Source organism: Papaver somniferum, unplaced genomic scaffold, assembly GCF_003573695.1.
Source record: "Papaver somniferum cultivar HN1 unplaced genomic scaffold, ASM357369v1 unplaced-scaffold_117, whole genome shotgun sequence".
Classification (NCBI taxonomy): Eukaryota; Viridiplantae; Streptophyta; class Magnoliopsida; order Ranunculales; family Papaveraceae; genus Papaver; species Papaver somniferum.
In genome coordinates, this window is record NW_020620714.1 from 4302593 (window position 1) to 4317449 (window position 14857).

The 14857-nt window shown below is 35.9% G+C and overlaps 2 protein-coding genes across 8 annotated transcripts; both read right to left on the minus strand.

Moving 5' to 3' along the window:
- Positions 1-1087: 1087 nt before the first annotated feature.
- LOC113329494 (protein NRT1/ PTR FAMILY 5.8-like) lies at positions 1088-3712 on the minus strand. The gene is made up of 4 exons (XM_026576370.1): positions 3547-3712; positions 3191-3408; positions 2476-3083; positions 1088-2319 (listed from the first exon to the last, which is right to left on the minus strand). Exons 1-4 carry the CDS (start codon positions 3590-3592, stop codon positions 1509-1511), a joined length of 1683 nt encoding a protein of 560 aa, XP_026432155.1. The 5' UTR covers positions 3593-3712; the 3' UTR covers positions 1088-1508.
- A 1233-nt stretch (positions 3713-4945) lies between these two features.
- Positions 4946-14599, minus strand: LOC113329492 (ABC transporter C family member 10-like). 7 transcript variants are annotated; one of them, XM_026576364.1, is made up of 14 exons: positions 14346-14599; positions 14220-14264; positions 11604-12316; positions 11018-11338; positions 10848-10934; positions 9705-10292; positions 9436-9600; positions 8672-8966; positions 8321-8535; positions 7934-8239; positions 7766-7829; positions 7448-7687; positions 7251-7362; positions 4946-5538 (listed from the first exon to the last, which is right to left on the minus strand). In XM_026576364.1, the coding sequence occupies exons 3-13, from the start codon at positions 12246-12248 to the stop codon at positions 7259-7261; spliced, it is 3030 nt and encodes a 1009-aa protein (XP_026432149.1). In that variant the 5' UTR covers positions 12249-12316; positions 14220-14264; positions 14346-14599; the 3' UTR covers positions 4946-5538; positions 7251-7258. The 7 variants fall into 7 exon arrangements, with proteins under 7 accessions (XP_026432149.1, XP_026432147.1, XP_026432150.1 ...); XM_026576362.1 differs by having other exon boundaries at positions 4946-5542; XM_026576365.1 differs by having other exon boundaries at positions 4946-5549.
- Positions 14600-14857: the final 258 nt, after the last annotated feature.

Sequence of the window (14857 nt, forward strand, 5' to 3'; positions counted from 1 at the left end):
TGCTCACTAGTACTTATTTTACCTTGGATTGACACCTCACAAGAAATTGCATCTCTTAATTAAATGCTTTTCATTTTAAACGATCCAAAACACCCATGGGAAATTTAACATAGTTGTTAATTATGTACCAAAATTCATATTAAGCGAAACTTAAATCACCATTCGACATGAAATTACGACCACTTATACCCACCAGAAAAACAAATGAACCATTCCTTCAAAGTTCTGCACAGTACAGGTTCAATGAAGCCCTAACAAATAACTTATGTTCACCAAGGAAAACCTCAATACATGTAAAATTTGAAAATCGAGTGCTCTAATTTTAAAATTTTCAACCCACCAAGATATTGAAAATACCCGACCATAGTTGACCTAGGCAATTTGAAAATCGAGTGCTCTAATTCTACATGCTGTATGACTTTTTTGCAAGTTCTCGTTCTTCTAATACGGTTTGTTGTAACTTCACCGTTTGCAACAGCAAAATACCAATTTAAGAAATTAGATCTGTTGCGAATTTAAGCAACATCATTTTTCCCACGCTCGGTTTTATTTTCTCTATGCGTTACTAAAGCTTGCATAAGTAACGCATAACAGGGAACACTCCACATCTAACATATACGTATAACAACTAAGTGAACACGAACACCATTGCTGACTCACCCTTGGACTTTCTACTTAGGTTAGACATTGATCGCTAACCAACAAAATTAACGTAACCAACCTCATGTGTATAGTTTGATGTGTTACCACACATGACATTCCTGCACATGTTGTGGCATGTTCCGGGAAAAATAGACTTGCCCAACCCTCGACGGAGATTACGAACTTACAGGAAGTTTAACAATAGAACTAGTACAATTAGGCAGCTTGACCCTCGAATGAAGAGGAACATTTCTTATAATACTTTATCAACTTGAGAATATATTGTAAGCATTTGGCGCTGTTTCTTTTTTTATATCTTATCTAAAGACTAAATTGCATTTAAAATAAAAGCATAATCATATATGATTCAAAAACAAAAACAAAAACAAAAGATCGAACTTTTATACATGATAATTAAGAAAAACTTAAGATTTGAATCCACAGGTTACAATAAAAGAGAATGAGATATTCCATTTTCACAATGATATAAATTTACTCACTCGGCCAAGCCTATTATTATCTTAATAAAACTCAAATTATTTGAAGTCGGGTATCTCTCCTTTTAGATCCCTTCTACTGCAAACACCTCTAGTGGCATATTCAAGAATGTCAAATCCATCTTTCTTATTGGGGAATTCAATCCTTACAAATACAACCGTCATGAGTGACGATTTATAAAAGAGGCTATCTCACATTTGACCCGGCACTGTATAACACGTGCAGCATGCACAACCAGGATAATTACAGACTTGCAATCTAATGACATAGCAACACACACCAACAGCCTCGTACATTAAAGAGTAAAGACTGCGTAGATATTACAATTAAAGTTCCTTGGAAAGATGTAAATATCATGGCAAGGGACGTTAATTGTAATATTTGCGCGAATAAATTGTGAAGCAAAGCAAGTTAAATGCACTTGAAATTGCTAATAACCAGTAATACCTGTCTAGATGCCCTCCGTGCCTATCATCCGAGAACCAGCTATGTTTTCCATCACCTGTAACTTTATCAAGTATAGATATCAGGATTGCGCTAAGAAAACTTCCGACGCCAAAGACACCTTGAGGTAAAGCCATTCCTAGAGTTTTCAACTTGTTAGGAACTTCGCTATAAAAGAACTCCTGCATCCCAACAATTGTAAAAACTTCCGCCATGCCCATTATGATGTACTGCGGCACTAACCAAAAAATGTTCAATTGAGCTGAACTATTATTTGGTTCTCTTTTACTAATTTTCATTCTTTGTGTCTCAATAACAGCAGCTATGCACATAGCAATTACTGATAAAAACAAACCAAAACCCATCCTTTGCATTATAGTCATCCTTTTCTTACTTCGACTGATTATCCGAAAAACGGGTGTCACTATTTTGTCATATACAGGCACTAGAAAAATTATGGTAAGGCTTTTAACACATTGTAGTGCTGCTGAAGGGATTATAAAATGGGAACCAAACTTTCTCTTCATATCCGTGCCTTGTTTGGTGAAGAAAGTTGCTGGTTGTTGAAGGATGATAGAAAACACTAGGAGCAGCATCCATGTTGGTATTAGCCTTACAAGAGATTTTTTTTCTTCTATCGGATCATCAACTAGTACATCAGCGCTAAGTTTGTTGGTCATATCGCTTTGCTGATCATCTGAATCCTGGCTACAACCCGGTGGTTTCTGCTGAGCCCTACAGACAGTATATTTATTAAATTGCCGATATCACTGTAGTACAGTGGTAAAGCCATTAGGTGATTACTCTACTGACACAACATGATAAGAAAAACAAGCATATATATTAAAATTCAATAATACGCTCTATCCCGCTTGTTAAAGAGAATCTTACCTGAGTTCGACAAAGGGTGAATTTGAGGGTAAGGTCTTGTTACGATTCATTAACTTCTGTGCAGTACCCTTGATGGACTTGGCTAAGTTTTTAATCAATGGTGTTATATTTTGTTTGGCCGACTTCGGTTTTTTGATGACTGTATATAATCTTGTCCCACAAAAGAAAGGAGCGACGGAAATTGCCATGACAATGGTAGGAACAGCATAACCTATTCCCCAACCCAATATTTCTTGAAGATAAGACAACAGAGTAACACCCAGCAAAGTCCCACTGCATACACTAAAATAGTACCATCTAAAGAATTTACTTCTCTTCAAGTCATTAGAATCTATTTCATCATTTTCGTCTCCATCTTCTGTAGTATTGGTTGAACTTGGCAACTGATCTTGATGATTATCATCTGTGGTAAGGTGAAGTTGATCGGCTCCAAATGCTTGCAAACATGGGTTGTATCCACCTTGTCCTAAAGCTAGCAAAAGCAGAGATAAAAACAGAAGATAAGTTGAAGAACCCGAACTAGAACTGGCCCCTTCATGTGCATTACTAATTTTAATTTTAGACTTTGTATCCCATGCGAATGCTGTTGATGTTAGCGCCACCAGTCCCTAATTACAAATATTGGATCAAGCAACGCACAAATTAATTTCAAACAATTGGGTTTAACTTCTATATATCAAGCATCAAATAAAGAATAAGAGGATGTGATACTTACAGAAACATATAAAAGAGACGAGGCTGTAAGGGCGGAGTATCTATCTGTAAAATAATCTACAAGAAATGCTCCTATGATTGGTAAAGAATAAGACACTCCAAACCAAATGTTCACTATTTTCACCGCTGTTGAAGTGTTCATTTTCACCACCTCCGTCAGATACGTCACAAGATTCGATTGTATTCCTTTGAAAGCAAACTTCTCTATACCAGCCACCACTGGTAATGCATTCATCATACAACAGAACAGAGAAGTATGTTAGAGACATGATAATAGTATCAGAACAATAAAACTCCTGTCTTTTGAATTTTAATAATACATATTTAAAAGATGATATGAATGAGATATATTATTACCAATGACCAGAATGCATGATTTGCCAAGCCCTTTAAATGACACCATGGTTTCTAGATTAAAGGTAAGAATTCTTTTTAGTAAAATAAATTGAAGCAGCACCAGTAATAGCAGGTATCAGTTTGAATTATGATCACAAACAAAGTTCATGTTTTCTCACTTCTGTACAAACGAGAACTTTATATCCAAATTTTGTATTCAGGGTTCAGAACTTTATATCTAAATTTGTACTGGATAATCCAAAAATGTCTGATTCTAGTACCCTACTCATCAATATTTGAAAAAAGAGTAGTAGGACCGGCTAATACCTAATAACATATTTGACACTATGTTAACATATATGTGCATTATAATGAAGAATGTCATCATAATAATTACGAATTGCATATAAATTACACGCTCGTAAGTTTGCAAACATAGCTCGTATCAGCGCTGCCATCACACATGGTTGCGATTTTTGTAACCAGCGGTGATGCTACACAATTAATTAGAAAATCAAGTAATCCAGTCATATATGTATCATTAATTAGCATCCATTGACACCATTGCGTTGCAGTCTCACAAAAGAAAAAGAACAAACTCCCTGACGTGCGCACCATCAACTTAGAAAGATAATTCATATAAAAAAATGTTCCAAGTCAAAACTGCTAAACATTTTTATGTGATCCCCGTACAAAACAAAGCATCAAAACGTATGTGTACATCATCCATCTCAATTAAGAACATTAGAATCTTATAATTAGTTTGAGATGTGGTCATTTAGTACATAGTGAGCCAATTATTAGTTTAAAATTTTTAAGTCAATATCAAGATTTAAATGAGTCAAAAATGGTGATGCTGATAAAAAAATAAAAACCATGCCAACATGACAATAAATCGAGCACATTTCTGAGTTGGAGGATGAGATTGAGAATAGTAGTTTGGTTTCTGGTCGGCACTGATTCCATTTTGGTTACTCATTCTAGGAACAAGTTTTAATGTCCTCTTAGTCGACTGTCATTTTGGTTACTCATTCCTGACCTGTCAATGTACCCCAAATTTTAATCCAAATCGGCATGGTCTTCTTAGATTTCTATACCAGATTTCATTCAGTTCTTCAATTCCTGATCGATTGGAGAACGAACTGGGAGACCTAGCTGATTCTGTGCTACAGTAGATACCTACAAATTCGACTCACCTCCCGTAAGTCTCCCTTTGGGATAGACGGACAAACATGTGTAGACAAAGAATATTTTAAACAGATGAGGTTAATAAAGTAATTTAAACTAATGAAAGCTTATCAGCCACAAAGGGTACTTATTCTACCATCCTGGGTCGTCTTACGGACAAGGCAGTGTAGGCGGCCGCCTCCAAATTTTTTGTTTTTTCTCCTGATAAGAGTAAATCTGTGACATTTATAAGTATTGGTAAAGTATTTTGCCACTCATACATCCATTCCAGACAAATCGTAAAAGATGTAGTTGCTAAATGTTTTGAACAGCCATAAGAGTCCCTGAATTTTTAGTGTTTGAAACCAACAACCTGATGAAGAAGTTCAAGAAGACGAGGCTGAGGGGTAACAGTTAATGGGAATTTTCTGGGTGGTGAAAGCCCCCAAATCCCAGCTTTCATTTCTCCTGCAAATTGCCAATAAAAATCCTGGTTGAACGACCATTTATGATGTATAACCTGGACACATCCAAATTGCCCCCATTCAGATCCACTGTTTCTCTTTCAAGACGACCCATAGGCTAACATACGCATTTGTTTTGGATTGAATACCAAAAACATTGATTTTTCACATCTTCAGTAGTGCAATGTGGTGCTAATAATGGTACCACTCGGTGCATTCTCATTGTCTCTTTAAATATTGCTTCCACGTGTGCTGGCCTTTATGGTCTTTCTCTTCGACCCATCTCTCTTCCAGGTGATGACGATGATGATGGTATTTGGAATGGAGATGTAAATATTGCTTTCACGTGTGCTGGCCTTTATGGTCTTTCTCTTCGACCCATCTCCCTTCCACCCAATATTAACTAATTTAGTTCAAGTTTGCACAATTTTTAAGACAAGTAAAAGAAAATAGTATATTTAAGCATTTTTATAATTATACCCTTATGGATAATAACTACTGAAATTTTAAAATAATTTATCTTTCAAACTACATCATGGATGTTCGTAAACTTCATAATAAAACACCTACGTAACGAATATAAACATGCCTATAAAATTATGCATATCTCCTTACATTTCTTATAATCAATTAAAATGATAATTTTAAAAATATCTCCTTGTTTAGTGATATATGTCACTTAATAGTGGGACAAAATGTAAAAGTAAATAGGTCACTTAATAGTGGGACGGAGGGAGTACATATATTTGGTGGTGGTGAATCTGGTGATGGCAGTGGATTCAAACAGTATATACACAGTGGGAGGAAAGAAAATACTTCTTCTGTCCCACTATTAAGTGACCTAGGTCAAGTTTGCACAAATTTTAAGGCAAACAAAGGAAAAGTGTATTTTTAAGCATATTTTACAATTATATTCTTTTGGATAATAATTAGTGAAATTTTGAAATGATTTATCTCTCAAACTACACCACGGATGTTCGCAAACTTCATGCCATTTGGAAAGCATTTTAAAACACCTACTAACGACTATAAACATGTCTATCAAATTATGCATATTTCTCGTAATCAATTAAAAGGATAATTTTAAAAATATCTCCTTGTTTATTAATATAGGTCACTTAAAAGTGAGACAAAATTTAAAAGTAAATAGGTCACCTAATAGTGGGACGAAGGAAGTACAAAATAAAAAAGCGAAAACAGAAATGAAGGCCCCAAGTCAAGCTGATTGTTAATAGCACTACAGCACACAAAAATCGATCATTAATATAATGCTCACCTAATAGATTTAACTTAAAAAGTTAAGAAAATTCTAAATCTTCTCACAATCAATTTTTACAGAAAAACGTTAATGATTGGTAAGAAATTATGATGGGTCCAAGCCATGTTATCCATGTGGAGAAGTCCATCAGATTACCGACTATGATTATTGAAGAACAACCACGCTATATTATAGCAACAATTTTGACAGCTACCACCCTAGAAACTCTATATGATGCAAACATCGGACAACAGGATAGTAAGTCTTAAACACATCGGGTTGGTATTAAAGCATGTCTACAATTACAAGAACCTAGTTAATAGCCAACCGTGTCTTGTGTGATACTCATCTTAGATTATAATAGGACACAATAGGACGCTGCCTAACACAAAGCTACTTTGGCAGAATGCTAACCAGCTACTATTGAACTTGTAACTTGGGTGCTAAAGAGTCAAACTTTCAGCACAGTAGTTTAGAAAGAGATAAAATCGACAGGCATTTACAAGAAGCTTATAATGGCATTTCCTGGTCTAATAAATGCATTTCTAGTGATTATGTAGTATATAACTTGATTATTGTGTCTGTTGACTAATTTTCCCTCATTTAGTTAAGGATCTTATTACCTGTTAATTGGTTGTTAATTTAAGAACCACATATAAGGGGTCTTTCTTCTTTGTCATTTCCTTGCTTAAAGTTAATAATCATGTCAGGAATTTTGGGAAGGGGGATATTAATTCCAGGCACCATCTATAGGTTTACCATAATGGTAAGCTCGATCTTATTAAATTGATAATACAATAAGTTCAATAGTAATTGGGGCTAGTTTAAGTTCTTACCAGAATGATTATGTAGAGTGGATGTGAGACCAGTATTCCTTTACGAGCTGTGCAATTAAAGATCCTTCTTCCTTCATCAACTTCATTGGTTCATCGTATTCCATTATCTTTCCTACAGAACGACAAAATCTCGTGATTTATGCGAGGAACTCTCAAAGAACCAAGATTTCACTGTCACAAGTGTATTAAAAACTTACCATCACTAATGGCAAGAACCATGGTACTGTCCATCACAGTTGGTATTCGATGGGCTACTGTTATAACTGTACATCTCGCAAATTCTGACCGTATGGTTTTCTGAAGAATGGAGTCTGTAGCGTTGTCGATGGAGGCAGTAGCTTCATCAAGGACCAATATCTGACTTCTTCTTAACAGAGCTCGGCCTAAACAAAATAATTGCCGCTGTCCCATGCTCCAGTTTATACCATCCTGTTGAACTGCAAAAGCAGGAAGCATTATAAAAAGTTCCATTTAAATTTAAACAAGAAGAAGGACATGGAGAAAGGAATGTTCACCTAAACTATCCAACCCGCCTTGTTTCTCTTGTACAGACTCTCGAAGTTGACATTTACCAAGAACCTTAATTCATGAATGCGAAGATCATATTACTTGTATGGTTTATAAATGGTATTTTTTCCTTAATAGACAACATAACACAATCTATAACCAGCAACAAGAATTACCTCCCAGATTTCCTGGTCCGTATGTTGAGAGAGGGGATCTAGATTGTATCTAACAGTCCCGATAAAGAGTGTGGGATCTTGAGGTATGATCCCTAAACGTGACCGTAGATCATAAAGCCCTATTGTGGAGATGTCAACACCATCAATGATTATTTTCCCCCCTACTGGCTCTACAAGTCGAAATAAAGCACCTATCAGAGTTGACTTCCCACTGCCGGTTCTACCAACAATACCAATCCTGTGCCCTCCTCCAAATATGCAACTAATCCCTTTTAAAACAATTGGAGTATTGGTCCTGTACCTGATCTGCTTGACATTAACATTTTTAGTATACATCTTTATTAGACATTACTTTGCAAATTATACACAAGTATCACATTCTTATACCTCCAAATTATGTATCTCCACTCTACCAACAGCAGGCCAACCAGGCACAGGTCGATTTCCATATATGACTTTTGGGGCTTCACTAGGAATGCGCATGTACTGGTTTAGCCTTTCTACAGAAATGATATCATTCTCTAGTGTGCAGTTGAGTTGAACCGTTGAAAAAAGTAATTGGTTCAAGGAAAGACCATAAGACAGTGCCATTCCAACAAATCCTGCCACATGAAAGATTGATTTCATATGACTTAGTTGCTTTTGTAATTTTAAATGCCTCTTACTAGTAAAATTAATATGAATGTCTTGCGGAGATAAATGTAAGAATAGAGAGCATAGAAGAAACCATACACCTACCAGGACCAAATGTTTTTGTTGGAAGCAAAACCAGCAAGAGAGCTGTGGAGCAGAGGATAGTGATACAAAGTATTTCCAATCGCTGGTTCAACCACTCGCTTGCAGAATAAATGTGAAAAGAAGTACTAACATTTTTGTCAATGAAAGAAAGATTATCAGCAAAGAATCGGTGTTCCTTCTCATAAGCTCTAATTGTCATAGATCCTGTTATGGATTCCCCGAGATGGCTTGCCAGAATAGACTTGGTTGTCCCATTAATCCGCACAATCTCTTTTATAGAAGCAGAGAAGTACCTCTATTGGGTTACAGGACATTATCAAAAAGTTACTTGTCTATAAGAAACATCCAATTAGAATAAAAGCAACTACTAAATTATGCGACTAAAAAATCAAAGTTTGTCTAGAAAAGATGCAGAATCTTTGTATCTTCCATCCACAGATCAAATACAGAATTTTTTGTTTTCTTTTGCAAAATTTTTTTTCATTATGAGGATCTGGGATACAAAAATACAATGTTTCCGGCAAAGTAAGTCAAATCATTACAAGCAAGTAATACAAATGACCCTGATCTGAGTTTGTTCATGTCTAGATGGTATCTGAATATCGATTAATGAACAATCATGCTACGAAATGGTAGGTGCTGATAGCTTAAAGTGTGTGCGATGTATGGAAGACTGGAAGAGAATGTAAACAATGCTTAAAATTTATAAGTTATGAGTTATGACTTATGACCAATATTCAAGAAGAAAATTCTAGGAGTTTTACCTGTAAGAAAATCGCCAAATACACTGTAGGTATGCAGATTAGCAAAACTTGCCAAGTAATAACAGACAGCACTACAAGATACGAAAAGGTATTGATTAAACTTATAACAGACATTACAATGCTGCCAGGGAGATCAGCGTCTACGACATTCAAATCAGAAGAGACCTGTATAGGAAACCGAGAAGAATTAGCCTCGAGTAGGTTGAAAGAAAAATAATGTTCCCCATAAATTACTATTATTTTTAATATCTGACTTAAGAGATTCTTACCCGGCTTAGTATCCTTCCCAATGGTGTGGACTCATAAAAAGCTAGTGGTGCATGAAATAGAGAGTTCAGTAACTGATCAAATATCGACTTTGAAGACTTTAAACCCAAGGCAACTGCAAATAGAGCCCTCAAGACAACAAAGAACATGGAGCTACATCCAATCAGAATATACACCAGGATAAGTCGCAATTTGCTGATTCGGAGGTTCTGAATATTAGCAGCTAACCAATAGTTTTGTAGTATCAGACATCCAAAAAAGATGGTTTGGCATAGAACAGCCACGGAGAAGTAAAACAAGGATCTCTTCTGATTCAAATATTTAAAATATGGCTTCAACCCAATATCTCCAGTTTCTCTCTCTTCTTGTCTAATCAGTTGATGCTCAACTGATTCTTTTACCTGATTTATACAATAACTTATCCCAGTCTCTTCGCAAGAGGTTTCCCAATTATCCGGAGAAGTTGCATTAACATGTCTTTCAGTATTAGCTGTATCTTTGTGTGCATTAACAAGGTCACAAAATGCTAGACTCGAAGATAGCAACATATGATATGGAGCTGCTTGTTGGATTTCCCCATTTGACATCAGCTGGAAAAAAAACTTATTACTGTTCAACATGTATAATGATATAACGTTGTCGATTACAGGTGACAGATATCAACACCTTACTACTCAATAGATGAAACAAATAGGTGACAGATATCAACACCTTATTTCTCAACAGATGAAACAGTGATGTGGTTAATGGAGAACCAGTTTTAAGAAATTAAAAGAAGTTCCGTCACTCGACAACTCATAGAGAAGTTACTCCTCTGAATCTAGATATAAAGGTTACACCCCAAAGAAGTCAGTTAGTTACCAATCTCTATCAAAAGTGAGCTGAGGAAACAATCTTACAACGAAGTCCAATTCTATCCAGATGTGACCGCAAAAAGAACTTGCATCTTTTTCCTCGGTATCTAAAAGACTTTTACAACATACCCCTTTTAGGTTCCTATACAAGTGGAGAACCATTTTGGTAACATATTAGCAGGTCATTGTCTTAACATGCAATGCAGCTACAATCTATTAATTTGTTTCCCTGCAGATAAACATAAAAATTCAAGAAGCAAGTGCGGCTTAAGAGATGTATTGTAAACCAACCAAAATAGAATCAAATGCAGGAAGGAAATCCACTTGGTGAGTAACAAGCAGGACAGTCTTTCCTGATAAAGCTCCAATTACGTAGTCCTGAAAAAGCCAGAGTTAGTGCTCAGTAGCAGGAGATAAATAAGGACATGATAATTGCAAATACAAGAGAATTGTGAGATCACATTAAATATGCTTATGGCAGTATGGGCATCAACTGCACTAAATGGATCATCAAGGAGATATATATCAGCATCCTGATAGAGTGCACGAGCAAGTTGAATACGTTGTTTCTGGCCACCACTCAAGTTGATTCCTCTTTCTCCTATTTCAGTGAGATCCCCAAATGGTAACATCTTAAGGTCCTGTACCAGTGAACACTTCTCTATTGTTTCTTGATATCTTTGCTCATCCATGCTGCATCCAAACAAAATATTATCCTGTATACTTCCAGACTGGATCCATGCCACCTGAGAAACGTAAGCTATCTTTCCATAAACTTGAACCTGTAAAAGAAAATACGTCACACTCTGAGCTTACAAAGAATAATTGGTAAGGTATCTCTCTACCAGATTAAAACTATGCTTCTAAATCCAGATACAAATATAATTATATTATCGGAAGCTTCCATATATACACAAGGCTTGAGAAGGAAAACAAACAAAAACTAGAAACGATTCCTCCATGTAGATAATTGGTAGAGCAATCTATATGCCAGGAACTAAATTTGTGACAAAGCCAAAACGATTGGTATACGGAGTAAGAACTCACCGTCCCCTCCACTTTTGGAAGTTCTCCAAGTAGCGCTGCTAAAAGGGTTGATTTTCCTGCACCAACCTCTCCACATATAGCCACTTTCTCACCAACTTTAACTTCTAGGTTTATGCTCCTTAAGGTGGGGAGCGAAGGATTCTCTTCCCATGACAGATTACCTGAACCGATTATAATGGCGTGCTCGTGTTGCTCTCCAAAATCCATCTGACGGATATTTTCGCACTCTATCTCCCCTGCTTCTAGAAACTGGATAATCCGTCTAAATGCAACTTTTGCGTGAATGACCATTTCGATAATTTCGGGACACAGGCCAACAGGTTCCTGTACAATGCCTAGAGTTGCTAAAAATGTGAAAACATTTCTAGCATTCAGAGGAATTCCGGTAAAGTAACAAGCCACAAAGGTCGCAGAAGAAGCTAATATGGGCGAAATATAAGAAAGACATAAATTGCATCCTCTTAGCAGCTGTACATCTTTCAACAACTTGATCTCCTGTTTCCGTAATCTTTCTATAACAGATTTGAAATTCATCTCCCAAGCATAAAGCTTCAAAACCTTCATGTTCACCGTAGACTCTGATACGGCCTTCAGCCTTTCATCTTGTGCCACTACGAGCTTACTATGAAATTTATGTTGCAGCATCGCCAAGGGAGTATTGCATAGTACGGAGAGTACGATTACACCAACTGCTGCAAGGGATGCAAGCCCAACTGCATGAAAAAGAATTAGAAATCCGAGGCATATTTGAAAGCATGATGCCCATATATGATGCAGCCACATAAGAAATTCTCCTACTCTATAACAATCTACTGTGACATAGTTGATTATTTCACCAGCTGAACGCTTTGCTTTAGCAGCATTAGAAAGCCTAAGTTGCTTTCTATAAATAGCTGCTGAGAGCAAAGATCTAACTTGAAATCCTATCAATCTACATCGAAAGCGCCACTGCCTCATCGCCAGCGACTCAATAAATTTTGTCAAGAATAGTAATATAACTAGAACATATCCCTCGTGCTTAAAGGCTTCTTTACCTTCTGCGAAATAAATAAAAGCACTAACAAACAACGGACCAGATGAAAGAGAGATTACTTTGAGAAATGCAAAGAAGCCCGATGTTAGAATTTCTTTCCAATGACACAAAATAATTGCCCATAAAATAGATGGTTTAGCTTGCTTTTGTTTCATCAGTTGTTCCATGAATAATAAGTAACACTGTTTAGCTCTATCTATCTTTCTTAATATGGGCATATCATCATCTCCAAGGACCTTTTTTCTACCCTTCTTCAACAATGGATTCAACCACCAGAATGACAATTTACTCAAAAACCCAGCTTTAGCAAAAGGTGTCTCACTCTGTATACAGTTATCCATATTTCTGTGTCTAATTAAGTTCAGTGTATCCGTGTATGGCTTTCACCAATTAAATTTTTTCTCTGAGCATTTCATTTAGCGGTTGATCAAGTGTTCAATAAAATTTATGATTCATTGTCTATGGCCATACAATGTCATCATGATTTTCTCTAATAAGTTTAAAAACAAGTGTTTCTAATTACGAAATTAATTACTGATTCTTTCCTTGACTTCACCAGAACATAAGACAAATTAGACAGCAAGAATATAGTTTGAGAAAGAAAAAACAAATTTAGCAGACTAAGCAATCTTAATATAATGATATTCCTTGTCTTAAGTTAAACGACAAACTGAACAAGTTGTTGTAGAGAGGGCCATAATCAGGCGTCTGGAGGTCAGATTAGGCTTAAGTTAAACAGAGCTTAAAAATACATTATATGAAGCTTATCTTGACTAGCTTGACAATCCAAACTTAGGTGTGACTCGTCTACGGCCAGATCAGTCTGACTATGAGCTCAAATGGACTTTACTACTCATTAGTTGGTTCAAGTGTTCTATAAAATATATGATTAATTATTGTCTGTGGCTAAACAATCTCATGTCATGATTTTGTAATCATCATAATTTTCTCTACTAAATTTCAAAACAAGTGGTCCTCGATTACTACGAAATCAATTACAGGTTCTTATATTTTTATATGTAAATCAAAAAGAGTTCATCAGTGCATAAGACAAATTAGACAGCAAGAGCAGAGTTTGAGAAAGAAAAAACAAATTTAACAGACTAAGCAATCTTAATATAAATATATTCCTTGTCCAAAGTTAATAGACAAACTGAACAAGTTGTTATAGAGAGGGCCATAATCAAGTGTCCGGTGGTTATATTATGCTTAAGCTAAACTGAATTAAAATACATTTATATGTAAGCTTACCATGAGCTCAAATGGACTTAACTACTCATTCAATTGATTCATGCATTTATATAAGAAATGTAACATAACAAGCTTCAAGCAAATTGCTGTAATATGATTCGACATTCAGAAAAGCAAATTGATTCATATCAGCTGAAAATTCATAAATCAAACCAATCTTGAAAGAACTAATCATGCTCAAACTATCTCAGGCTGTATTGAATTAACCAAATAAAATCTTACATCTCGTTGTGGACGCTAAATCTACTACCAAAAAAAGATCAATGATAAATTCGAAAAGATAAAGTATGAAATTACAATGAACTACGACTCGGATTGGAAATTTAACTTACAGCTCCAGATTGAAGATTAATCGTCTGGGAAACGCTCCTGATTGCCTTCGAAAACCAAAAAATGAACCTCACAATCAAAATTTGATAGCACAGTTAAAGATTTTAGGGTTTCAAAAAAAAAAATACCTTAGAGTCATGGAGAGATTATGAGCAGAAGTAGATTTAGGAGGAATTAGTGTCTCCGGCAGATGAAATTTGAGTTCGATTTTGCTCATTTTTGATAAGTTTTTTTTTTTTTGGATTGGGAGAAAAGAATCGAAGTCAGAGGAGAGCAGAATTATTATGAGGGAGTGAGAAAAGAGAATTTGATTTGAAGTGATGGAAGTAGGTCAGCGGTTCGAATCCCTTTTGGTAATAGGTTTTTCTTCTTTGTTTCCGTCCATTAAGTATAGAAGTGGCTGCGGTCGGAAGGAATTGGCTTGGTATGCAACTATGCATACGCATTTAGGGATGAACAAGAACTAAGCCGACCGGACCGTAAACGGGTCATTTTTTATCCGAAGTGGCTGCAGTCGGAAGGAATTGGCTTTGTATGTATGCATACGCATTTATGGCTGAACAAGAACTGAGCCGAACCGATCATCTAATGGTCGGTGACAGTTTGAGAATCCATAATCGTAGGATCTTGGACTCAGTTC